Below are 27,180 nucleotides of genomic sequence, written 5' to 3' on the forward strand. Positions count from 1 at the left end.
GGTGCTATCAAATCCAAAGCAGATCTTGAGCTCCCAAAAAATTGATGTCAAATGATTCATATTCTGTTAATTCTAAACTTCATCGTAAATGTAACACTGTTGTTAATAAGGACACCAAAGGGTCATACCAAGGTGACTGTATTACCAGAATGTAGGCTCTCAGAAAATATCAGCTGCAGACACCATGCTTATTGATATATTTGGGACTAAAGCATACAGTAACTGAACAGAGCTATGTTTGACCATAAAAAAGAGTATTCCTGCACAATTATAGGCCCTTTGCTTGCATGTAAGTTCATCTTCTAATGGTTATTCAGGCACCATAAAAACATATTTTCACCTATAAAGTTATCTGTCAATCATCCTTCTAACATTGCTTTGCTGATCTTAGTGCTATCAAGGTGAGATGAAAAATTAAAAAAAAAATTGCTTGCCCTTTGGGAAAGGATTTGTTCTGTAACCTCCCCTCCTTGAGGAAATTCCAATGAAGCTTCACAGACGCTTGAACTGTTTTGAGTCCAATTTCTTCTCCAGGGAGAGCATGGATATTTTTGGAACTCATTTTCCTTCATCCCCTACTTGTAGCATCACAAATTTAGTGTCAACCATGCCCATTTGTAATTTTTGCAGATTGTGGTTCCTCCGCTTCCAGGCGATGCACTTAAGAAGCAGTTACCATTTAGAGGAGATGATGGTAGGTGCAGACAGCTCAAACATGACACCGAATACCTTTCTAATAAAAGGTCTGCATGTCATACAATGACATGTCTCAATGGCCCACATTCAATATGTTAAAATTCTAGCATGACTCTGAGGTGTAAGGGATAAAATTGCAAATATTTTTTCACGATTTCATTGTCTTGCAATCCCCAGAGGAGACTTGAGCACAAAGAAAACCAAACCAAATATAGAAATATGACCAGAAAGCCTAGCTTGGGGTCATGTTAGAATTTTAATATATCAAACGTGGGCTGTTCAGATTGTGACCTGTTGATTTGATTATTCATTGATATTGTAAGATGGAGAAATTGGATGCTAATCAATACCACGAGCTAAGGTGGGACCTGGGAGTAAAAGGCCAGGGGTCGCTCGTCATTTTGTTTTGTGGTCTAAATTGCAGATTTTGGTATCAGTATCAGTACCTAATGTTTTAGGGCCACGCCTCAAGGAATTAAAAAACAGTTCCCTGAGAGGACATGTGCTTACTAGTAATGAATAGTAAACCAAATAACAATTTGTATGTGTGATTGTTGAAATGTTGTTGTAATGTTGCTGGGCTCAAGAAAAACTTAAATTGCAGACTGTCCTTTGGGCAAGCAGCTCAGGCATTATTGCTTGCCTGGGGCCAGTTCTTGTTTGAGTTTATGATTATTTTGTTAGAGGATGACTTGTCTGGAACGTCTTCCTAATGGGCAAATATAATATAATCTTCTTGTCCTGGACTACCAGACTGGAGTTTTTTAGAGCCCTGATATTGTCAATGAAATTGAAAGTGAATGCTTTAAACATTTTTGCAACCTATAAATTAAAGCAAAGTTGATTTGTGAGGTCTTATTACTAAACTGTTTATGGACTTACACACCCTACGACATAGTTAAGCTGGTACATGTAAGCACCAAAAAGAAACAAAAGACCCCCTAGGGGAAGGGTTTCATTCTACATTGTACATGTACTTGAAGTTTATTATGATAGTAGTTGTGATAAAAAGTGAACTCAATCAACTGTTACTTTCAGGAATTTTTGAAGATGATTTTATTGAGGAGAGAAGACAAGGATTAGAGGCATTTGTTAACAGGTGTTTAAAAACAGGGTTTAAAATTTTGGTTAAAAATTTTGTTTGGTGTAAAACCATTTTAATCAGGTAAATTCTTAATCCTTTTGTCTCAGATTCATTGCTATAAACTTAAGCAAAAAAAGAAAAATGAAAACTGGTTTGGCTATTAGATTTAGCGAAACCAGTGAGCACTCTGTGTTTGGATGAGTTGTTTTGTTGTTTTCCGTTGTCTGAACTGGTGGCAAGTTAAACAAGTCTGTGAATAGTAAACGAAACATTGCATACCATTGTACTTCAGTCACAACTGGGAGAAAATACCACTAAAGCTGAATTTTGTGTAGCAAAAGTTTGAAAAATTCCTTTTCCTTGTACTCAGAATTATAAGTGCAACAAATTAAAGTTGAAGTGTAGTCACAAGAGGAAATGAAACTCCAATGGAACAAATTAGCACCCTAGAGCTTAGTAGAGATATCCTAGATCTTTTTTTTAAATGCTGTATTCTTCCTTCATCTTGTTTGTAGGGTATCTGGACATCCCCTGGCTCAAAATGAACGCTGCTTGCATATGTTTCTTACGGATCCTATTATAGATAAAAACTATGTTCCAGGAAAGGTCCGAACCACATGAAAGTAAGCTGGAATTTAACAAATCTTTGCAGGGACTTTTTCTTCAATCAAGAACTTCATGGTCAAGTTACCGTATCAGTCCTTAAGTAATCAACATTAACCCTTTTTTTTTTTGCATTTACAATATAAATAGTAGTTTAGACTGCATGACAAAAAAAGAAAAATTTCTTAACTTTTCAAATAAAAATAATACATAATAATTTTATACAGCAGTCAGTGATGTTACAGGTCAAAATTAAATTTAGGTAATTTTTTTTTTTACCTAGGTTGATTCTCAATTTCCTTTGTCTCCTAGCCCTAATTCATGAATGATAACATACATGCTAACTCTCCCAGATTATCCGGGAGTCTCCCGGATCAAGAGCCACCTCCTGGTCTCCCAAATCTCCTGAATAAAATCAAGTTGTGAGCTTGTCTGTGCTCTAATTTGGAATTTTTCCCTTTTTTTTCTCCCATAATTGGAATTTTCTTTGATTCAAAGTTCAGTTTCTGGGGCTTTTTCGCATGAATTTCATCACAGACAGAGTTATTTTGCCATTCCGATCATAAAAGCGCATTGTGATGGTCTGTACCTCATGTATGATTTCATATAATGTCCTAAGCTGATTAGGGACTGGATTGAATTATGCTTATGGGGGTGGGGGGTCGGGGTCGGGTTTGTCGTTGATATTCAGTGGGGGGGGGGGGTGGTAATGCAAATAAAGAGTCCAGATTTTAGATTTCCAGAGGTTGGCATCTCACTGATAAGGGCTAGGAGATAAAAGAAAATTTAAAATCAACTGATCAGGAGGTTAAAGAAATCCTAATTTAATCCTAAATTTGATTTTGACCTGCAACATAGACCCGTACATGGTTGTTTCAACTTTTGAAACGGACCAGTTAGTAAACATTTGTCAACAACACTAAAAAGAGAGCCTAATTAAATGGTAAAATAAGCAATTTGTGGGTGATATGTTGAAAACGAATGAAAAGGTAGCTCTGCAGAGTTACAAAAATTAATTTTATAGATGTTTGAATGTTGGAGGGCACCAAATTGCACCTCACTATACAAATAAATGTCTGTAAAATTTTGCAACTTTGGGAGCTAATCTTTGCTCACTTTAGATGTACACATTCTGCTGCACTCTTTTCAGCTGTGTCAGCAGATTTTCACCCAATGAACCTCATCATAACTTTAAAAAGAAAAAAATTGTGGAAAGGCCTGTTCAATGTAAAGTTTGTTCTGGTAAAAATGTGAAGAAAAAGTTTGTTGACTTGAGGACTGAAATGGTTATAGAGATAAATTTTTTAGGAAAATTCATACTTAATAATTGATTACATGTAAGTAGTTTGGAATGAGAGCATGATTTTGCAATTTTATTCGCACCAGTTTGGTTAGGTCCAAGTGATTGATATAAAGGGGTGGCATTTTTGTTTGGCGAAAAAAAAGCTTTTTGTGGATATCAGACTGTTTAGAATAGTAAAAAAGAAGTGCAGATTTCTGGCATTGTCTTTTTGCCCATTGACATTTTAGCCTGCAAAATAGTCCACAATGCCCAACAAAATAATAATAATATTATGGTGAACCTTTATACAATGCCTTCAGTGACATTCTTCACCCCAGTTATAGTGAAATGAATAGAACAGGATGGTGATTAACATAATCTCTTTATGACTCCTTATTTTTCTAGTCCCTTGGCATGTGCATCTGACATAAGCAAAAGCTAAATAATTATATAATGTGGTGCTGTGTATATCCTAGATTGTTATGTGATGTGTCAAGCACATTAATTTTAATAGTACAATCAAAATATTTCCACAGGCAACCCTCCAAGATGTGACTATTTTAGTCGCCGTGGTGCCTAAAATTTTGAAGCTAGTGACTTGATTTGTAAAAAAACGTCTCCCTAAACCAAAAGATTTGGTCGACAAGCAAAAACTTTAACTTGGAGGGTTGACAGTAGATGCCTTTGGGATTACAATTTGGTGTCTTTGATAGAGAGAATCAATTCATATGAGCAGAATTAATTTTTGGTCCAAAATAAGAAGCTCCCTAATAGCAACTTTAAAGTAAGGCACCACAGAAATGGAAGATTTTTCCTGCTGATATTTACTGGCTGGCATGTTAAAAGGTTACATAATTTAGTAGATTTTCCCTCCATTTTGATGGTTACATGTGTTGTGGCAGTAGCTAGGCTTGTCCAAATATTGAGAGTGGTGCACTTTGATTGAAGTGTTTGCTAAGCCAAATGAAAAGTTCTCTATTAGGAACAATATTGTTAACGTTTTTAACATACTGTAAGTATATTATATACATGTAATAGATTAACTGGCTACAATATCAAAGCAGTTATATTATTCATTTTGTATGTAATAAATTTTATTTGATATAATATCTCTTTTTGTCTCACTTTGTCTAATTAATTTGTTACATATAATTATACTGTTGTTTGCATTTAAGCATGGAGATGTGACAAAAAAAAAGCTCTTACTGGGTGTAAACATGACGTTAAAGGGGCTGTGTTATGGCAGTCCCATTCATTTTGTTTAATTTTGCCAATTACTCACCCTGAATCGCTGTGGAACTTAAAGTAAGCAAAGAAATTACATGTAAATGACAAAATCAGAGATTCGAGACAAACAAATATGTCTCCTGAGCATTATTTTTGAAGTTGCAAGCAGCAGGGATCAACTTTGAAAAACTGTTAGGCTGAACAGTTTTCAAAAATCCTAATGTCAATTCATTTTAATCTTCTTCAGTTTTGCCCATCCATGACATCTGTTGTTTCTGTTATGTTATTTTAACCTTCCTTTAAAGTTTTAAGTGGTTATTTTTATGTTTCTCTTAATTTAATGGGCATTTTGTATTTTCCTAATTTGGCTGAATTTCATGACACAGCTCTTTTAACATTTTGAAGTTTGAAGGGTGATAGCTAGATGAATGTTTGTGTAAAGAGTAGGTGACTGTTTGGTGGCTGGAAGCATCTGACCTGGTGAAGGCGCGGATCCACACCGGTTTCCACCGTTTTACGGAAAACGGTCAGATTTTACATAAAAGATATACTTTTAATGAAGAATAAACTTTCCAAGTTGCAAGGCTTTTTCCGAGGAGAATGGAACTGGCCAATATCCTGAATGAATAAGAAACCCAGGAAAGGGGACTTTGGGGAGTTAAAATCTATAAAACTTTCCCACGGCATCATGCCCCCGGATCCTCCCCCCCCCCCCCCCCGAAATAAAAAGCGTGCGCCCTCGGTGCTCGTTTAGAAAATCAGTCAGTATACATCCTAGATCCGCGCCTGTGGTGTGTGTTTGCTTAACAAAAAATTAATTGCAAGTATTAAGTAGATGTTTGCAGAACTTCTTAAAAGTTCAAATAATAATTTTTAAAGCTAGTGTGCTCAGGGTTGTCACTAAGATTTCAAGTTGCCGGGTATTTGTTGTAAGTAGCCGGGGAAGTTGCAAGCAATCATGGAGCCTCAACTTCTGATGTCAACAGAGATCTGCTCGGGTCTTTTGTGAACAAAGAGCGCAGATTCCTTTGCCACTTCTTCGACATGTTCAACACAAAGCCGACACAACGGTTGAAACTAAGGAATTTAAGCATCGACAAAGGTGACGGCAGCGAAAACGGCACTTTTAAAATGAATTGGCGTTTTTTCCAACTTTGTCGCATTTATTTCAATCCGCTGAAAATAGCTATTAGGCCAATTTCCCAGGAGTTGAGTATTTGGGACCGCACTCAAGTTTAGAAAGAGAAAGAAAAGTTTGTCGTCGCTTGTTTACGTCCTCCATAAAACGTGAAACTAGGCATTTTCACGTTGCAGTCGTGCAGTTACGGCAAAGAAATGTACAAAAAAGCGTGATGCACGTGCAAACTAGTTGTTTTACTCTATAAACGTATTACATTCTTGTTGCCGTCGCGCGTGTGTACCAGTACCAAATCTAAGTCAGATGTCTTTTTCTGACATTTCTTAGTTTTTGTACGTGAGTATTTCAAAATTACTTAAACCCACTGCAGATGAAACTTGCATTTAGTTTGATGGATAGTCTTTGTGTGTTTCAAAGGTGTGCTCTTTTGGTTTAATTTAACACGAAAGTAGCTGGCGGCCATGCTCTGAGTAGCCGGGGGAAATCTCCGGCCCCCGGCCCTTAGTGACCACCCTGTGTGCTGTTTTTGAATGAAAAATATTCCTGAAAAATTATGGAGAAAAACTCTCTTGCACATTAGCACAAACAACAAAAGCCAACAGCCACTAATGGTGTCACATTTCTTGTGTGTACTTTTCACAAACATTGCGTGATGAGCCTAAAAACAGCTGTGAAGGAAAATAATGGTGTGTTAGTATTCAACATTTTGTTACCAACTTAGAATGAGGCTACTGTTAGAAAATTTCCATATTTTGCTCTAAAATAATTGGAATTACTCCAATAATGCAATCTGTTCCCAATAAAATAAAAGTCATTTTTAAATAAGGGAAAGTTTATTTAATATGACAAGGGGGGGGGGGGGGATGAAGATATTGAGGGGGGGCTCCAAAAATTTGTATACTTCAAAACCAACACATGACATCATCATACAGATCGGATGGTTTTCAACTCAACAATTTAATGACCTGTGCAACTCAGCTATATAGAGATATAACAAATGTAGTCTCAGTAATTATTACACTCTTGTTCATCCCAAAAATGCTTTAGAAAATTGTATCACAACTGTATCTCAAGTTTGTCATGGTATAAACCATTGAAGACAATAACGGTAAATATATTTAATACAGTCTAGCGATCTTTTTTCAGGGGAGCAAAGGAATTGAAGGAGGAGGGGGGGGCTCTGAAATTTTTTCGACTACCAAGGAGGGGGCTCCTAAAAAATTGAACCGCTTGCGAGGGGGGCTGCTAAAATTTCAAGCTTCGAGTTTCAATATCTTCATCCCCCCCCACCCCTTGTCATATTAAATGAACTTTCCCTAACGCTGATCAATTAACATATTTTTGGCGTAGCATTTGGTTTATGACTGTCAAACCTTAAATTAATGTTTCACAGCAAAACATGTCATGTTTGCCACCCCATTAATAGAACATGTTTTTTTTCATGTGTACACACTCAGATTCATCAAGCGAAGGTAATTTATTTAAAAACTTTCATCCAAAACAATTTCTTCAAAAGGCAACTCAAGCCTTCGATATTCCAGCCTAATTCTTCGTTCCTCTCTCTGGTCCCCTTGAGATACCAAAGTGGTTGCTGTGCCTGGTCTCCCCTGACGACCAACTCTTCCAGCAAGGTGTAAGTACTCGTCAATATTTTTTGGGACTTCCATTAAATACACATGATCTAAGTCTTTGAAGTCCAAACCCCTTACGGTTTCTTCAGTGCCAACAACAATGTCTATTTGTCCAGTACGAAACTGCATAAGAAACTGTTCAAATTCTTCGGGATCTTGGTTTGCCACTTTTCTGTAAAGAGCGACTGCATTTAAACCCAGATCTCTTAACTCCCAAACAAAACTGTCCACTGAGTGAAGTCGGTGGATAAACACAAGGGCAGACTTCTGGTTTGATTCCCTGAAAATCCTGAAACAAATATATTTTGTTAAAGTTTTACATTCAGGGGCAGATCCAGAAAGTTGGAAATGGGTGTCCGGGACACTTGCCAGTTCTAAAGGTACTATTAAAGAATTCACAGTAAAATAAATATTATTTTACTGAAAATTCTATACAAATAATGCAAAATTTCACAGGAAAAGGGGTGGCCGCGTTCCCCTCGGCCAAACCGTTAATTCGCCCATGACATCAATCGCTTTCCACTTCTACCATAGGCAATGTGCCTGAACATTGGAACCTACAGTGATTTAGAGTGGTGACAGGGAGCAACATTATAACTCTAAAGACCCCATAATAAATAATAATAATAATAATTCCAAAAGATCAGCCTTTTGGGTACAGCCTATATTTTATGAAAAGTGCTGTCTATCAATTAAATAATGACATGTCATCAGTATGAAAATTCTGGTAGTCATTTCTCAGACATCCTTTTGCGGGGGAACCAGTGGTAGTGTGGCAAAATGGTGGCTAGACAGAAAGAAGAGCTCAACTTGACAGTGATCAACTCTACATGCCAGATCACTAAAGTTCATTAATTACCTTGCAAGAGTTTGGGCTTTTGACCTTCCAGAAGATTCATCACAGACAACATACTGATGTTTGATGCAGGTTGGAACACTACGGCGCTTTCCCTCAAATGCAGGGGACTGAATGACTGTCACATGATCTCCCCAACCCAATTCTGACAAGTCTTCTTTCAGTTCATCATTCACAGTAGCTGACACTCCAATAAGCTGAACTGGCCTGACCTAACATTCAACAGTTGTAAAATTAATCAATATTAATTTGAATCTCTGTCAGAAAGCTAGCGGAGGGGTGATTGAGTCACTGAACAAGAAGATGTCCCTTCACTGTAGATCATTGTAAATAATGCTGCCAGGAGTTAAAAAAAATCACTTTGATGACGAAGAAGATCGATGATGATGATGATGTGGATCAGAATGATGATGTTGAGGAGGATGACCATTCATAGTGGGTTTTTGCTAATATCTGAAAGATTATTCATCAAGCTTGATGCGGAGGTCAAGAAGGTGTTTTGGAGATTGAAATATTGGTTTTCTACCAGAATTTGGGGGTGTATTTTCCCAGTATTAATTTGGATTTTGATCAAAAAGTTACTTGACAGACATCTGTATGGTAGTTTCCTTTCCAGAAATCAATAATCTTGGTTTTTAAGATTTGTTTTTGTGGAGAGTGGAAGCAATGCTTTTTCAAAATGGATCCTGAAAAACTGGCAGATTTTTCTAGTAGAGTTTCTAGAGAGTTTCTAGAGGGTATCTGCGTAAAAAATTGTGTGGTCTACGTAATATAGATTTCACTGTATTAATTTATAATTACCCTTGAGTATTTTTTTATCTTCTCCACTAGAAGCTTGGCAGGCCTGGGATTGTTCTCTCGTAGAGTTCTCTTCTTTACTGAAACCCGCTTGCTAAGGGGTAAAAGAGTTTTGTCAACTTCATCAATCACAAGTCTCTTTGTTCTGTGTACAAGTAAAGGATCCTTGTCAATGATTTCCAATAGTCTCTTTGGAGTGCCAATGGCAATCAAAGGCCTGTTGGTTCGATCTTTTAACCTTGCTTCTTGTTTAGCCATGTCCACACCACTCACCTAGTAAGATTAAAGTGACAAGTTATAATATTATTATATTTTATTTGCATAATGAATTCTTATTGTCACTTTGTTTTATTTCTGAAATCTCAACTGATTCCCAACACTAGTCCAGCTGGACCTTTAATTGTTCAAAATCTTCAGACAGACACTTGGTTCGGGCACTAAATTTAGAATAGTGCAGTCCTATAACCAGCTTAAGACAAAATACCCTAAAACCTAGCCTGCGAAAACAACCGTTTTCCTTGCTCCTGACGCCGCTAAGAACGTTTTACGAGAAGGAACGTCTGCAACTCAGCGACAAAAATTCCATACTGATGACGTAAGATCTGTCCGGAATCCAGTCATAAGTGCTGATTGGACGACGGAGAAGTTACATTGTTTTAGCGATTGTTTATGAATGACAGACAAAAGACAAAAGGCTACAAAGGTCAAAAGTAAATGCGATGAATCTATAACAAAACAGTCAATATTTGTGGAATATATTCCTCTTCAGAAGAAGCATTTGAGTTTTGCTGGAGCTCCTTTGCAGATGAACACAACACTTTACCAAAATGGACCAGAGAAACATAAAGTTGAACAAAGTTGCATTTGGAACCCCATGACTACCGGATTTCTTATGTAAACATTGCTTTACGTCCTCAGTATAGAATTTCTGTCGCTGAGTCGCAGACATTCCTCCTCGTGAAACGTCCACCAGGAGCGAGGAGAAAGGGCTGTTTTCGCAGGCTACCTAAAATCATACTCTGTTCAGCAGCACATCCTTTCTTAGGGAAAATTGGAAAATAAGTAAATGCCTCCCCTGTGAAAATTTTAAGCATTTATCTTTATTGGTACTTTCACTATTCTGGTGGGAGAGGGTTTGCTGGGTCTTATTTTTGTGATTTCAAGAGGAAAATGTGCAACAAAATCTGAACTTTTAAAATATTTTTTATGATTCTCCATGTCATAAGTGAAATCTTTGCAAATCAATGTTATTTCACAACCAAAGACACAAGTAAACTTTACATGTAATAATTTGTGTACTTGCCAATACAAAGTCTGGATAATTATTATATTACATGTTTAAAATCATTTTTTCTTGTGATATTTTGAATTTTCTGTTTGGGTATTAAATTTCGTGAGGATTTTTATTTCTGGGTCTTAAATTTTGTGATATTTTTTGCAATCACAAAAAATGCAAAATTGAAGACCCACCAAAATAAAGTACCAATAAGCAAAATATGCCTAAGCATCTCTTACCACTGGCGTTCGTTGTATTACAGTGTATAAACAAGGTTAATGATAACCGACAGTTCCCACTTACAAAAGATTCCACCACAGTCTTATTTCCAAGGAACCGATGAGCCTCAAACACCAATTGACTTGCCAGTTCTCTGGTGGGCACCACAATCACTGTACCAAAACTTTTCCCAGGATCCTGAATAGCAGGCAACAAAAATACTAGAGTTTTGCCAGATCCTGTCTCAGACTGAATCAGTATGCTCTTGCTACTCATGATCAGTGGTATTGCTTGCTTTTGTATAGGTGTTGGGTTAATAATCTCATACTTTTTAAGCTTTTCTATGATTTTTGGGTGAAGATTAAAGTCTTCGAATGAAAAAATTCTTGAAGTGTCTACAACATTGCATCCTATCTCAGGTTTATCTTCAGAAACTTTCAAGACATTTTCTTCCACACTTTCGAAATTTTCCTCATCTGTCAGCGATTTGAAGACGGGGGTCAGAGTTGCAAAATCTTCTGCTCTAGGGATTCTAAAATCCACAGAGGGATCATCTTCTAGCAATTTACTCCGCTCGTCTAACGTCAGTTCACTCGCAAGGGGCAGTGTGCTAACATTAGGTCGATTCACTTTCACGTACTTTCGTCTGGACATTTTGACGCCCTTTGTGACTTCTCTGAGTTGATCTTGAATGTACCCCTCTGTTGTGCTCCACATCTGCATAAATTCGTCATCGGGGTCAGAAGCATGGATCTTGGATCTATTTTTGGTACGCCTTCTTCTCCCAGTAATGCCAATATCTTCGTCCCGATTTTCGACTTCCTTTGAAGCAAAAGTGCGAGCGTAGTTTCTAAGGTTCAAGGGAACAATTTTTGGAGTGAGTCGCTGGAGCCGGAGTCTTCCTAAAATAAAACTTTGCATCTTAAAAGACCTCTATCGACAGTTGTTCAACGTGCACGCGAAAGTTTTCACAAGGCGTTCTTGTCGTCGTGGGGTAAACTGGGCCCCAGCTAGATATTAGCTAGATATAACTAACTAGGGCCGGGAGGGGAAAGAGTGGGACAAACTGAAGTCCGAGCGCGGGAATCACAGAAGCGGGGGTTTTTTAATTTAACGCCATCTTTTCTTTCATTTTTGAATGAAAACTAGGCGATTCTCTGGAAGGAACTTTCTGTAAAGTGCAAATATTTAGCGCTAGTTCGATCATGGATCTGTTATTCATAGTGTCCCCGATTAGTAGGCCTGACGGCAAGCTAGAAGACTAGACACTTAAATAAAGTTGTTGATTGATTGATTGATTGATGGGATAGATCAAGTTACTGTATGTTCCTGTTAGGTCCCCTCGCCAGGAGCCTCGCGAGGAGACTATGCAAAACGCGTCAAGCAAAAACGCGACCGTGCGTCTCTTAGCTCAATAGCGGAACTCATAGACAATGCAATATAAATAATCTTTCGCTTGGTGACAAAACAGAATGTGAGCAACCACTGTGAAAGATCAGTTTAGTTTTTCCTCTTTTAAGCAGATGTAATTCGCACTGGGTACGTATTTGTCATTACGTTCTGTTTGAAGGACTTCGTCTTTGTTTCGGTGCGGGACTTCTGCTGGGTTTCGCGTTTTTTCACAGCACTATTATCCGTCAACAATGGTTAATCTTGTCTATTTTTTTTTTCTTTTAGGGACAATTTTGCCTCATCCTTTGACAAAGAGCTTTAAAGAATTTACAACCTGACGGAATGGCCTCTCGTATAGTAAACGACCTTTCACGATACTTGTTTCTGGTAGGTACAATGTTGTTGAAGCTTTATCAGCTTACATCTTTGTGCACAGTTTTATTGTTTATGTTGATCTTGAAAGCGTTTGCCTACGTCTTTTCATAGTTATTGATGCTTGCTCAAAATTTAAGCTCTGGAGCTAATAGTTAAGCTTCCGTCAATTAGTGAAGCTCCAGTCAATTTGTTTCTGGAAAGACCTGGAAACTTTTCAGGCCCGAAAGGAAATTTTGAAATTAAAACCTGTTAGATAGTAGCACAATTCTTAGCCCACAAAACCAGTCAATTTTGCTTCGTTCACTAACAGTTGCATTGTATTATTTTCTAAATTATTGAAACTTCGATCTTGAACTCAGTTGAACGCAAACACAACAATCCGGGCCCGAAAAGTTACCGGGACTTTCGAGAAACAGCCCCCAGATCCGCAACTTTTGCGAAATTTTAGTCTCAAATTGAACTGTTTCGAGCTATACGGACGTCGCTTTTCTTTTACGGACGTCCTGCTTTTCATTTTCCCTTTTCTGAGAACTTGATCACAACATTCGAGTGACGTGTATCACTACACCCGATGCGGTTTTCTGACGTAAATAATAATTGTCATTGAAAGTGATTCACTTCCAATTCCCGTTAAGCTAATATAAGAAATACACATTGTATACTTCACTTTTCCTCTTTACTTTTTGTAAAAGTAAGCTTTAAAAAAGCGTGTACTCCATAGCCGCGTTCATTACTACTAGAACGTCCTGAATCTTTGTTATAGTTGACCAACTTTTACTATAAAGGTGCTATGGACAATGTAATCCTACTGCTTTAAAACATTTTTACAATTGATTTGTTGATTGAAACCTGTTGATTTGTTTCAACTGGTAAATAAAATATCACCATAGGCTTAGAAGTTAGCAAATCTGCTAATTACTGTTGATGCTCACATAATTATAATTTTTGTCTGAAAACAAATGGCATAATTTTTTTGTAAGATCTAGACAATGAATGATATGCATATTTTGAGACCATGAAAACAACCATTTAGTTAATTTTGTGAAAACTCATGGTCTTTTAACGTTTTTTTTACTGTTTAAAATCATTTTTCTTTTACTTCCTGATCATCTACAACGTAAGTCGTTACCTGGTTGATTTATATTTTGCCATACTAAACTGTTAGCCAATATTTTTGGCTGGAGGGCAGATTCTGAGATATAGCATCGTTGCATGTCATTTGACGTGAGTTAGAGTTAGAATGTTTCTTGTGATAAATATTGTTTTGCACACATAAATGAGAGCCTTTAAGAACTCAAGTCATAAGCTCTGTTTCCACTTCTTTCATATTGTTTTTTAATTTTGAATGTGTATGCCTTCAGTGACACATAATTCTTTTTGAAACATTTTCAATGTACACAAATTGTTTAAGGCAGAGAAATACAGATATTGTTCAAGTACTGGCTACTTAACTTAAGATTAAGAAATAAAGTTTATATTGGACCAAGACAGCTCACACCTTTGAGAAAAAATCTTTCGATTTGAGCTAATGAATTTTGGGCTTTTAACATTCAGCAGTCAGTCTGCTAAAGTCAAAAGAATACTGATTTAATTAAATTTTTATTCATTTGATGCCACTGGCAGTATTTGGTTGACACTGTATTGTGTTGAACAAAAGTGGATATGCCTCATTGGTTCCTGTGAATCACTCGTTGGAACAATGCAAATAATAAGTAGTTAAATACGTCAAGCAGTTACTTAGCAGAAACTACGTAATCCTTTTTAAAAAAGTAAAAGGAATATCAATTGCATGGAAACAACACTCTGGTATACCACTTCAACATTTACAAACTCATGAGGTCATGTTTTCAACAAATTTTTTGAAAAGCATGTCATATGACGTTATTAGAATCCACACATTCTAGGATACAATAAACCTATTTTAATGTCTGATCCCTAGTAGCTAGTAATTCTAAAATCTTCATAAACTTAAAGGTTCCTAGCTTTTAGCTATATCTCTGTTTGGTTGTTTCTTTTTATCTGCTAAATATTAATTGATTTTTGTTAATTCGCATAATTTTGTTCTGTGAGCTACTGAAAACACTTTTGTGACATGCAGGGGTTTCAGTAAAAATTGAAGTAGCCAGCAAGGTTGAATAGGGTAACCGACTGTATCAAAAAAGGGCTGTTGGCTCCTTTCTTCTCAGGGGAGTCTAGCGGCATTCTCTCCCAGGAAATTTTGAAATCTTTGGAAGCCGTAAAATGCAATTTTCAGCATTCTGTGCACGAGATTTAGTAAAAGAAGGATATAGCAAGAGTTTTTATCAACAATAGTATTTTTTAATTTTTTAATGCTGATCAGTAATGTGTCAAAATGATGGTAAAAAGTATCTTTTTTTAGTGTTATGACCGCTTTAATTAAAGTTTTGTCAGAATCGTTTTTTAATAGTCTTCATATCCAACCTCAATTACGGAGGAAAGAGTAGCCGACTTCTCCAAGCAAAGTAGCCGATGCCTTTTGATTGGTCGTCGGTGCTTATTGAATTCCTTTCAAAGGATCATTGTCCAATACTTTTGTCAGCGTGTTCAAAATTGACTTACATTTGATGCTCATGCAATGACAATCCTTTTGCCTAGAGGTATTTGTGCCTTTTTTAGGGATATTCACAGACGTAATAATATTGACAGATTTTTGTGAAAGTCATTTCTCACAGATGTCTGAAAGCGCAATATATCTTTAGCTCTAAGTTAGGCAGTGTGATTTTCTTTGGTTCTCTTATATGTGCATTATCATCTGTGGTTGATTCTGTAACCCCTACAATACCACATCCACATATACTGATTCTCCAGACTGATAATTTCCATTTATTCCTTTATCAAATCATTTATGAACTTCAGTGATCATTTAAATACCTTATTGCTTGATATGTATGATTGAATATTGTTTGGCAAAAATTAATGTTGGTTACTTTTGGACACTTAATTTGGGTTAAGTAAGAGTGAAGGATCTCAATATTGATAAATTATTTAAGTTGAAAAGAAGCAGACTGTTGTCTTAAAAGGTTAAGCCTATGCTCCTCTGACCACCACACAATTCTCTGAAGTTACAAGCTATCTGTTTCTGCCTTATAATTATATTTTACTATTTCATTTTACTTTGCAAAGTTAACTGAGTTCATAATGTAACATCAGGTGTGAATAAAATTTATCTGATAAACTCATGAAGTGAACTTCCGTTTTGGTCTGCACCCTCAATGTACCCAGAACCTTTCAAAACTAGTAGTTTTCAATGGAAAGGGAAGTGCCGCTAGTAAAGCATGACATTTTGAATAGTTTGAATCAGTTGCAATTTCTTTCGATTTTTGATAGTTGCCACTAACCGTGTCTATGCATGCAATGCAACATGACACTCGAAGGTGAAAAAAAGTGTGTGTATCAAGGTACAATTGTATAAAAGTCCGTGAGAGTAAATCAGCGTGTTATTTATCTGAAACCTGTCCACAATGAGGCTAAGAGCTCAAGAGCAATGGAGTTAGTGAACAAGTTAAATGAGTGAATTTCCAGTCGAGTTCAATATTAAACTGTGGTGCATCACGCTTGGCAAGCGTATCAAATCATCTTCAACCTTTGCTTCTGCTGTGTATAAAAGGTTTTATAACCCCCTGGGGAGAACAAACCTTGTCACACATTCCAGAAAAGCTCTTAATAACTAGAGCAATTTATCAATTAAGCTTCAATAAATACAATGAAGTCTGCCTGAATACAAATTTGGCCAAAACACCAAATTTATCTACAGTAGAGTTCCAGAAATTGCTTCGAATATCAGTTAGAGAAACATGTCGCTTCATGTTCACAAGAATTTTTTACCTTCACTTGCATTCATACTCTTTGCTTGTGAAAACATGATTCTCTACACATAAACAGGATTTCTCGGCCTTAAGTTTTCCACAGCCCACTTTATCAATAGTCGATTGTTCTTGGCTAGAGGACACAGTATTTACTTTTTCCTTCAGGGTTTAATTCTGAATCGATTGGCTATGACAAAAAGGGCCTGGATTTGATGACATGACATTTTTGATGATTCCTTTTTTGCTGAAAGAACCAACAACAAAAATGTCCTGAGGGCTGCATGTACTCTAGTAGTGCCCGCTGTTGCCCCTGGCTCCTAATTTTTGCTCCTGAGTGACTAGAAAATCTTAGTTTTTTTCATGCAAATCATCTGCTGGGCACCCTAGATTTCACAGTTTCAGAGCATCCAAGCCCTTCAATTTTCCTTAAAGCACAGCTTTGGTCCTTACAAACAAGATTAGTATAGGTAATAGCATGATTTGTAGTGATATTTGGCATAAATACCACGAGTGATATTTCAAAATAGTTGTACCTAATTTCACGAGCCGCAAGGCGAGTGAAATTTGAGACAATTTTGAAATATCACAAGTGGTATTTATGCCAAATATCACGTACAAATCATGCTATTATTTGTTTATACTACTACCCACAAAAGGTTTGTAATTTTCACATGTAGGTATTTCAAATTAAGCTGAAATACCACTGCTCTAAGCCAATTAAATTGCAGAAATTTCTCGTGTAGTAGTATAACAAATGTAACCAGAAATAAACCTATTTTGCAACTCAATCACAAGGTCCATCAACAAGACTGTTTCATAATCCTCGATACTTTTAAAACACATGTCAGTTTGAGTTGAAAAGAAAGTTAGTCATTTCTGTTATTATGTATGCTAAAATTCTCTGGTAGCGGAGGCCTTCCTCTTTTCCAGCAGGGAAATGCATTAGCTATAAAAATATGTGAGATTTGTGATTTGTGTATTCAATGATTTTATTATTACAGTTGATGTGGATGGGTATAAATGCAGCACTGTTTGTCTCAACGTACATGAATTACGGACATACAAAGAAGTACACTTATTTGAGACAGATTATCAAGGTATGGAAGACTGTATTCATGTAGAATAAATGAATTATATTAAAAATGATGATATTTGTCAGATAGAGAGGGTGTCAGGATGGCTATTTCTTGTAATCTATTGTTGGTTTTAACTGGCTGTGTTGCTGTTTTTAGGGTGGGCTACCTTTTGCTCGTGGTGCTGCAATGGTGTTGAATTTCAACTGTACGTTGATCCTGCTGTCGATGTGTCGTAACATTATTTCTCTTATCAGGAGTAATCTTAAGGTAAGACTGAAGTACATGTACAGGCATGCTTTCTTAAGTGATTGTGAGTTTATATGTATGGTTGGGCATCTCTTCTTGGATTGGCTTTTTTCTCACTAAAAACGGATTGTCTGTCTCAGATGCGTTATCTGTTAAATAATTTGCATCAGATGGATAATTTGTCTTAATGTGAAAGCAGAACAGTTTTAATTTTGGACGAATAATCCATCTGACTGTATTTGTCTGATTTTGTGTCAACTTGACGGATTCTGAAGATGGATTATCTGTGTCAGATAATCAGTGTCTAGAATTGTGAAAACAGCCATTTATGAAAATGGATAAATTTTAAGTAAAACTGTTCTCAGGTTCAGTGTACAAAGAAAGTCGTGTCTGATAGCCCGGAACTACCCCGGTACGATGTAGGTGGATTTTTCAATCTAGATGGAAAAGTGTATTTTTATAGTGGGATTTCAATTTCCAGATCTGGAGGTACTGTAAACAGCCAAAATTGCCCAAATTCCTGATAAATTCATGAGGATCAAAAGCTGCTTTTCAAGCTGATATGACAAAGTGAAATTATTACTTAAACCCAGTGTTCTCTCTAAATTTTAGCTCAGCAGGCGAGTGACCATTCTTAACCGGCAATAGAGGCGCACTTTCCTGGTGGGGGGGTTTTTACGTTCATGAAGGCTTTTATTTTTGAGCATCCTGTCCAACAATTGACTGAAAAGTAATTTAAACACCTCAAAACAAAGACTTTTTTAAATGAAGGCTGCCTTTGCCACTTGGGTCAATTTAGTAGCAACTCGCGGAAGTCGTGAACTTTCCTGCTGGTCGAGAAAATCTAGAATAATTGGGATGAAAGCCCACAAAAAAATTATTGTTAGCCTGCAGTGCCTCGAAAGGTACCAGTTAGCATTTAAATAAAGTAATCAGAGAGAATATAGCTGCGTATACCTTTTTCTTTCTGTATTTTCTCCTTTTCTTGTGAAGATCGGCTTGGAGCACAACTTGCATATCTTTTGAAACAACTTATTCAGGGCTTCTGATATTTCGCAAGGTCGTGAACCCGTGAAATTCAGGTATTTCTGCGAAATCCCGCGAAATTCCCCAAAAAAAGCTAAATACTGCGAAAAACTGGGCACTAACCATAATGTTAATAGTAGCATTCACTCATTTCTCGAGCGAACCATTGTTGAAAGAGCAAATGATTATCCCTGTTAAAAAAAAATTTAAACAACGCTTGTCATATCAACGCAAAATTGATCGATTTTAGCGAAATTTGCCAAAAAAATCCAGCAAAATCGGCTGTTTTTTACTGATTGTTTCTTGGCAAAGTTTCCCCTGAAATTTCCTGTTAAATTGGCCGATTTCCCTGCGAATTTGCCCCTGAAAATCCCGCGAAATTTTGCTCTTTTTCCGCGAAATATCAGAAGCCCTGCTTATTTCATTTTAGTAACACTTTAAGCGGTTGCAGGCGGTAAGAATTGCTGCTTCATGTGGTAAATTTTACTGTTTACTGCCTGATAAGGAGAACTCTGTGAAACAGAATTAATCTTCTTTTCTTAATCATGTAATTCTTTGTTTCCTAATTCTTTTTTGAATAATTTTTATTATTAAAACTGACAACAGATGCTAACCTCCAACAGAAATATATGGCTATTGTGGGTTAAAATTAAATTCAGGTGAAAATTTTTTGACCCAGCTAGCCATAGGTTTAGGGCAAAAAGACAAACTAACTGAGAGTCAACCTAATGTTGGTTTAAAGTTTTTTTATAACCTGAATTTAATTTTTACCTGTAACTATATTAATTCAACTTGATATTTTTAATGTGTGGCCTCTGGTATTGGCAATATCATCTGTTGCCCTTATGCTGTTTGTGAAGTAATCACTTTAAATTTTTAGTTGACATTTGACTTGCACATTTGGTGATTATTAATGATGTCATTTTTGTCTCTTTATTTTTAATTAGTGTGGCTGGTGTAGTGATGTTGGAAGGTTGTTGGATAAGAACATAACCTTCCATAAGATCTGTGCTTACACAATTTGTTTCTTCACTGGTGAGTGAGTAGAGGCTGGGGGGATGGGGGGAGGGTTTGGATTGTCTGAGGTTACCTAAACAATAAAATCCCTAGGGCTTCCAACACAACCCCCAAAATTTGTGATGTGGTTGGTGTTGCGATTTTGTAAGGTTGTTGGACAAGAATGTTACTACTGTGTTAATACTTAGACAATTTCTTTCTTTGGCATAATTGCAAAGCTGGCAATCTGGCTACATACTTCTTTTACTTTGTAGGCCAACTATGTTATAATTTAGCCACATGTAAACGTTTTCTCAAATTCATGCTTGACTAGGATTTGATAATCAGATGGAAGGTTCTTGCCCAGCAAGAATATATACTTGTCCTGGACTACATGTACTTGACGGGACATTTTTTTCCGAGCCCTGTCAGGGTTATGAATAAAAAATTAGGATTTGAAGGCAAAGGAGATTTAGAACAAACTAGTGTGAAACCATTTTAACATGAAACATGTACAACAGAAATAAAGAAAAAAAATTAAGATGATGTTTTTCAATACTTTCCCTAGTGGTTCATATATGTGGACACTGTTTCAACTTGACAAACCTAACACAGAGTCATTCTGGAGATGTGTCAAAGATTGAGCAACGCCTGAGTCAGTTGGACGATCCATGGCTGAACCCAATAAGAGCATCTGGAGTTGTGAGTTGTTTAGTTTAGTAGGGAGCTATAAATTAAGTCAAACATGCTATGTCATATTTTTTGCTATTCAGTTTATTATAAAGCTAAAATGTGTCTTGGCATGACATTAATTAAATTCTAGAAATAATAGTTTTGTTAGTAAAGGCTATATTTAGGGGTTAAAACTGTTTCCCATTGTCTTTTGCTATGGATGGCAAGGATTAAGGCGTGGATTGAAATTTTTCAAGTTTTAATGCTATGCCAGCTGCAAAAATCACCAAAAAACCTTGTTATGGCGAGTGTTCCCAGATGAAATTTGTTTGATACAAATATATCTTCTGTACAATTCTACTGGAGCATTATTTAGTGTATTGGTAAAGGCACTAATTTATGACTTCAACATGCACTTACAACTGACGTAAAACAGCAATATCCTTGTAACCTAGCCCCTTGACTAATGAAGACTGGAAATATCGCACATCGTCTAGGATGACTTGGGACATTTCAAAGAATTATTGGGAATACATGTATTTCCATTTTCCTGATGGATCCCAGATTTCTGTGATCGTTTCCGATCAACCCTTAGCTTGTGTACATTAGAAAACTCAAATTTAATATAACTATTTTAATATATAGATTTAGCCAGGGCTAAAAGCGAAGCTCTCGATAATATTTATATAGTTTGTTCAAACAAAATATAAAATTGTGTTATGCTAAGTGGCAAAGGCAATGCTAGAGAACGGTGAAAAACAACATTAGGTCCAATTAGCGAAACAGCAACTTTGCACGTGCAGCACACTTTTTTGTACATATCTTTGTCGTTGTTTTGCATGACTACAATGTAAAACTTCCAGAAACTTCTTAGTTCCACTTTTTATGGAGGAAATGTCATACGTGTTCTTGTTCACTTTTTTTTTCACTGCTGCTCATTTTCACCTTGCATTTTGGTGGCCGCTAGCATTTCTCGTTTTGTCACCGTTGCTACAAGATTTTCATGTTGTTCTTCCAACAAAAAATGTCTCCTTTGTTTCTTATCTCTTTCTCTAGATCTCTGTCGCCCTTTTTCTCGTTGACCTTCACTGGCCTGCAGCTTACTTTCTATTTTTCTCTGTCTTTCTCTTGCTTTATATTACAAATTTGTGGACATGGCAATTAGTCTAAGCTTAATACTTTGAACAACACAGATACAGAAACAATTTCCACTTTCCGTTTTTGTCTTTATTGACTCTTTATCTTTTTCTGCTTTACAAGTCGCTGGTGGCTATGTGATTTCCCACCAGAAAAACCTCGAGTTGCATTTGGGTTGCCATTAACCTGTTGATTGAATTATTTTACATTGATATGCCTGTGTTGGAGACAGACGGCCGGCTAGGTGGGCGTACGGTCACATGATTACTAAATTTTCTTGGATGGGTAGATTACTTCATTTTCTTACCCATGGTGATCCGCTGCACGCTTTGCAAGCGAGAGCTCCACTATTAGTTCTTTCAACAATCAATAGGTGATTGTTTTTACTTTGTCCTAATAGACGTTATTCAGATACCCTCCATCTTTGCACACGCTTATCGACTGATGGGATAAAAGCCATGTCACATGGTTTCTCAGGGTGGAAACAAATGATAAAATGTGCCAATACAAGAAATAGCGTTCACGTTTGTTTTACTTAACAGCAAAAAAGGAAAGCTTTAAATTTAATCTCAAAGATGAAAACAGCAAATTATGGATGGAAAAAATCATTTGGACTTTATTGAACTCAATATTAACTGTATTTATCTCCACAACAAGCAAAAATGACATAAAACTTGACAAAACCTGATCTGTACATCAGTTTGAATGACTAAATCTTGTAATTTAGGAAATGAGGGAATAAACAAACTCAACCGTGATTGCTCTTATTGGCAGCTTTTATCATCTGTTTGTGCCCTGAAAAACCACGTGACGTGACTTTTATTGCATCATTTCTAGAGCAGATGGCTATCATTGTGAATAAGGTCTGAAATTTTCCCAACATATGTAAACTATGCTGTTATAAGAAAAACATTTTTCTTGTCAACTGATACTTTTCTGTAATTGGTATTCTTAGTTTAATTTATTTATTTCTGTTTCTCGTGCAGGATCCCGTTTCAGGCCTTTTTAAGACAGGTGAGATAATTAAAGCATTGTCCAGAAATTTTTATCCTCTGTTGATGTTTTGCGTAAAATGTACTGTCAACATTTGAGTAATAACAATAATTGTCATAATAATACAAAATGTATGATTTTCATGCTAGTGAGAATATATGTTGTAGGTGTTTTTTAGGTCATTATCTGTTTTCAACTTAATATAGGCTGTCCATTATTTACTTCAACCTATTGTAGGTAAATTTGTTTCAATCTACAGTCTCAGTCAAAATTGTTGGGACACTTAAATTTGCTGTCTTCTTGCCCTCCCAATGTTGGTGTGCAAGATTTGGTGAGTTAACTATGATAAACAACATTGGAAGGATGAGGAGACAGGCCAGAACTGAAAAACAGTGTTGGGTGGAGGCATTCCAGCTATTTTTGTCTGAGACTTATAGGCCAATTTAGTCCAGATCAGGTTGATTAGATGTAAATACAGTCATGTAAAATGAAGAAACCTCAGTACACCTGTTGTTAATTTTTTTTCTACTGCACTCTGGTGTGAAGAGGAGGCATTCCTTCTCCAGACTCCATGTAATACTTGATTATTCCTTACTTGTTAGCGGCGGGCATTACAGGCGTCGTCATAACACTGTGCTTAATTCTCATGTTGTCATCCTCAACAGACCTTGTAAGGTACAGTTGTACAATATGTTGACCATTTTAGTACTAAACAAGCTCATTTCTAAATCAGCTTCTTTAAAGTAACCTCTTAGAGCTTGAAAACTTCCATCATATGTTCATTTATTTATCAGTCATCTGGCAGGAAAGACTTATACTTGCCTGCAGGGGCCAAATTTGAATTGCACGGGCAAAGTGATAAATTAACAGTAATTACCTGCAACTTTAAAAAGAAGTCAAAGTTCTCGCCCCCTTAAATCTTGAGCTTTGTCTTAAGTATTGATTGCATGTATAAGATTAGAAAAGGTTGGTCTGCTTACAATATTGGTTTTAATTTTCATGTAATTATTAATGAAATGAAAGTCTTTTTGGGTTCAAAAAATGGAAATATTTTGTTTTGTCTGCAGGAGGTCATACTTTGAGACATTTTGGTTCACCCATCATTTGTTTGTTGTGTTCTTTGCTGGCCTTGTGGTACATGGTACTGGGTAAGTAACTTAACTCTTCAATGCCCAAGCACCAATATCTACATACAACTGATCTCCATACATTTCCTTTAAGAATTAGTAGAGTTGGGGGGGGGGAGGGGGGGGGGGGGCTAAGGATGGCGCAGTGGTGAGAGCACTTGCCTCCCAGCACTTGCCTCACAGTTGGTGGTGACTAAGATTGCTATCCTTCAGAACAATTCTTGCAGTCCTCGTTTGAAGTCGTTCTAAAGAATTATATCTAGAAGGAGCTAAGTTGTTCCAAACAAAACCCAACAGTCAGCAGAGGTCCACTTTTTTTATTGACCAGCAATCAAAAACAAAGTGACATAGAAATATTGTTCTATTCTAATTTACTGATTATGTAGTGAAATTGAAATGCTGTAAAAGAGGTCACAAGCCTGCTGACTCATCCTTTCCACAAAACATGTCTTTTAGCCTTTGTAAAGTATGAAGAGGGGACTTAATGTGCCCACAAGACATTTTTTCATTGCTCAATAAAATTCCCTTAAGGGTTTGTTTGCCATAGTTTTCTGCAATAAGTGTTGAATCTGAATTGCTATTTTAACAGTCGGCGAGTATGAGATTCCCCATCAGCATTGACATGCTGGACCCAGCTCTTTGTGTTACAAACTCCTATTCATGCTACACAACTCTTGTTACTGTAAGCTTGACGCTTGCTGCAGGGACCTTGCAGGGGGAGGGACTGGAAGGGGGTCTTTAGCCCCTCCACTTTTTAACAGTAAAAAGCAAGTAATACTAAAAAAATCGAAGTTACTTTTCTGTTTAGTGTCTCACCAAAAAACTGATTTTTCCTGGTGGACAAAGGTTGTTAATTAACTTTTATTATCAGTATCCTGGCCCCGAATTGAAGGACAAGATATAGATTTTTGTTTGTAAGAGAACCTCACGGAAAAACGGCTTAATTCATGATTGGTTCGTTTCAATCCGAACTCATTAGCAGGGTTGATATATAAGACGTTTCACAGCACAAATCCTGCTGTCGAGAGCTTGTGTTCAGTGGCTGGGAAAGTACCATTATTTTATTCTACCGTAAATTTGCAGCAATGAAAGTGAAGCTACTATTCTTCTTTTCTTTCGTTCTTGCATTAGCTGCTTTATTTTAACATGGAGCTTTATAAACTTCCATTATCCAATAAGGTCGAAGGTTCGGAGAATAGTAACTGTTGTTGTGGTATCATGCGCTTTGTGGGGAAAAGTTTTTAAGGCAACGTTTTTTGTTGCTGAAAGTATGTATGTTTCACCACAACATGTTAGTTTTAAATGCATTTCCAGCCATTTCAGAGGGCTCAAATTAAAAAATTTTCCAGGGGAGCATGCCCCCGCACCCCCTACACTAGTTGTCTCACTCTGACGTGTTCAAAGTGAGCCCCCCCCCCCCCAATAGACCTTTTTACCAATATGGTGGCCATATCGAATTACTTTGATTTAAGGAGTATTATGGGATGCCCGGGGAGCATGAGCACAATCCTTTGTACTTGCTTAGTATTAGAAATATGGCTTTCACTTTAAATTTCTCGGGAAAAAGGGGATCATTATTAAATCCTAACACAGCACAACAATCTTTTTTCCCATTACAATCCTATTCTAAGGAAACTTTAAGAAAAATTGCCCCGAAAGGTACTTGTAAATAGTAAACAGAATGTGCTCATGCCCCTGGGCATCCCATAACTCTTTAAATCTAACTTATTCAATATGGCTGCCATATCAGTAAAAAGGTGGATAGACAACCTCCTGTGCAATTCAGTCTTAGACAACATAAGCTCCCCCACCTAGAGACTTGCCCCTTCGGCCTCATTTGGTCTGTCTCCTTGTTGCATCGCACCTCTCCATAAAAAACCCTGGCTACAGGCCTGTAATATGTTATATGTGTACAGGAAAAGGAAGATCAGAACTTACCTGGCAATCCATGCGCATTTCATGAACGATGCAGTTCTTCATCCAATCGCCCCTTTGAATTGGTGCTTGCTTTATTCCTAGGTTTACTAATTTTGTAGATGGCAACCCTGCTTATTTATCTACCATATGCTTTTTAAACACTCTCTTAACATCTATGGACTTTCATAAAAAACAGTCCTGATCCTTGACACTCAAATCTTGTAACAAATGTGCTTTTTATATAAATCAAAGAAATGATTGCTCAGACAGCTCCTTGCTTATTGTGGTGTTTGCTGATTTTAATTTTTCCTTAATTTTCCTCTAACAGTTAATTCATTGATTGTTTGTGATGTCTTGTGCTTTTAGGGATCTACTTCGTTATCAGACAGAGGAAAGCATGAAGATACATAAGCCAGAGGAGTGCTTGAAGGATGTGGAACTCTGGAATAAAGACTCAAATAGTACTTGTTATTCCGAAAAGCCTGTGTTTAAAGCACCTGGTGCCATGGTGGGTAGAAATGGGTAATGTAACTGTTAGGACCTTAACAGGGTCGAATCAGAATATTCAGAAGGGGGTGGCTGGGACAGTTACGCACCAGTTGCCAGCTACTTGTATATAGATACTATTTTATCTTACTAGGAATTCTTACACATCACACAGAAAAAGGGGTGGCCATGGTCCCCTTGGCCAACACCTAACTCCACCTTATTTATTATATACATACTGAGAAATACTCACCAAAAAGCTATGTCATAAATTTTCGTACGCAAATTAGTTCTAGCCAATCAGGGGAGCAAACGATGGGTTTCACACGTGAAAAACATGATATGTCCGATCAGAATCACGAACGATGTTTTTTCACATGTGAGTTTCGCGCCAAAATTCCCGCCTTTTATTGCAGCTTGCAGCACCGCTTCACACACATTCAACGAGAAAAGTTTTACTCAAAGGGTTTTTCTCGCTAAAAAAGTGAAAAAACATTTCGGAAATGGCACTCGTTGTTTGTGCGCTCACTTTTTCGATTTCTGATACGTCAACAACTCGTGTGTAAATACCGTACACCAGCACTTTCCATGAAGTATTCTCTATATGCTTCTGGTAGTTCCTTTGTTTTTGCCCTGCGCCTACACATTACCTACAGCACATAACATTGCAACACCAATGGGGGCGGAGATTTTCATCAGTCGCCTAACGAGAGGTTACAGGCAGCAAAGGCCCCTTTTGAAGTCCAAATAGGTTTTGATTAATTGCTACCTGCACACTCACTGTACCTCAAATTTAATTATAGTGACTATTGGCTGACATTTTTTACTTTTAGACATGGAAGTTTGTCATTGTTCCAATGATCCTGTATTGTTTTGAGCGCCTCCTAAGAGTGTACAGGTCTTTTCAGCCAGTGAAGATTATAAAGGTGCAGTAAATATTTAGCAGTGTGTAAATTAACTTAAATATTTGCTGTAGATAATAATTTCTGGTGTTGCATTTTTTTATTTTTGACATTTTTGTTTGGTTTATTTTTATGACAACACAAACAGCACTTGATTGATGCCAGACATGATGATACTTTTTGGTTCAGTGGAACCTT

General features: G+C 36.9%; 3 protein-coding genes across 4 annotated transcripts in view; 2 read left to right on the plus strand and 1 right to left on the minus strand.

Annotated features, from left to right (window-relative positions):
- Window positions 1-2,607, plus strand: part of LOC140952816 (sorting nexin-12-like) — a 5,907-nt gene extending 3,300 nt beyond the window's left edge. Inside the window, exons 3-5 of the mRNA XM_073402268.1 lie at window positions 631-694; window positions 1,735-1,795; window positions 2,296-2,607. Coding sequence (XP_073258369.1) covers window positions 631-694; window positions 1,735-1,795; window positions 2,296-2,401 — 231 coding nt within the window. The 3' untranslated portion in view covers window positions 2,402-2,607. The remainder of the gene's footprint in view (window positions 1-630; window positions 695-1,734; window positions 1,796-2,295) is intronic.
- A 4,730-nt stretch (window positions 2,608-7,337) lies between these two features.
- Window positions 7,338-11,774, minus strand: LOC140939084 (DEAD-box ATP-dependent RNA helicase CshC-like). The gene is made up of 4 exons (XM_073388643.1): window positions 10,895-11,774; window positions 9,319-9,588; window positions 8,521-8,729; window positions 7,338-7,950 (listed from the first exon to the last, which is right to left on the minus strand). Exons 1-4 carry the CDS (start codon window positions 11,729-11,731, stop codon window positions 7,512-7,514), a joined length of 1,755 nt encoding a protein of 584 aa, XP_073244744.1. The 5' UTR covers window positions 11,732-11,774; the 3' UTR covers window positions 7,338-7,511.
- A 451-nt stretch (window positions 11,775-12,225) lies between these two features.
- Window positions 12,226-27,180, plus strand: part of LOC140952824 (NADPH oxidase 1-like) — a 29,248-nt gene continuing 14,293 nt past the window's right edge. The window contains exons 1-11 of one of the 2 annotated variants that reach the window (XM_073402278.1): window positions 12,226-12,349; window positions 12,488-12,589; window positions 17,406-17,501; window positions 17,637-17,747; window positions 19,700-19,787; window positions 20,317-20,450; window positions 22,544-22,571; window positions 23,153-23,225; window positions 23,618-23,698; window positions 25,961-26,102; window positions 26,914-27,006. In XM_073402278.1, the coding sequence (XP_073258379.1) occupies window positions 12,545-12,589; window positions 17,406-17,501; window positions 17,637-17,747; window positions 19,700-19,787; window positions 20,317-20,450; window positions 22,544-22,571; window positions 23,153-23,225; window positions 23,618-23,698; window positions 25,961-26,102; window positions 26,914-27,006 (891 nt within the window). In that variant the 5' untranslated portion in view covers window positions 12,226-12,349; window positions 12,488-12,544. The other variant, XM_073402287.1, reaches the window with a different exon arrangement.

Source organism: Porites lutea, chromosome 1 (genome assembly GCF_958299795.1).
Source record: "Porites lutea chromosome 1, jaPorLute2.1, whole genome shotgun sequence".
In the NCBI taxonomy this organism is placed as follows: Eukaryota; Metazoa; Cnidaria; class Anthozoa; order Scleractinia; family Poritidae; genus Porites; species Porites lutea.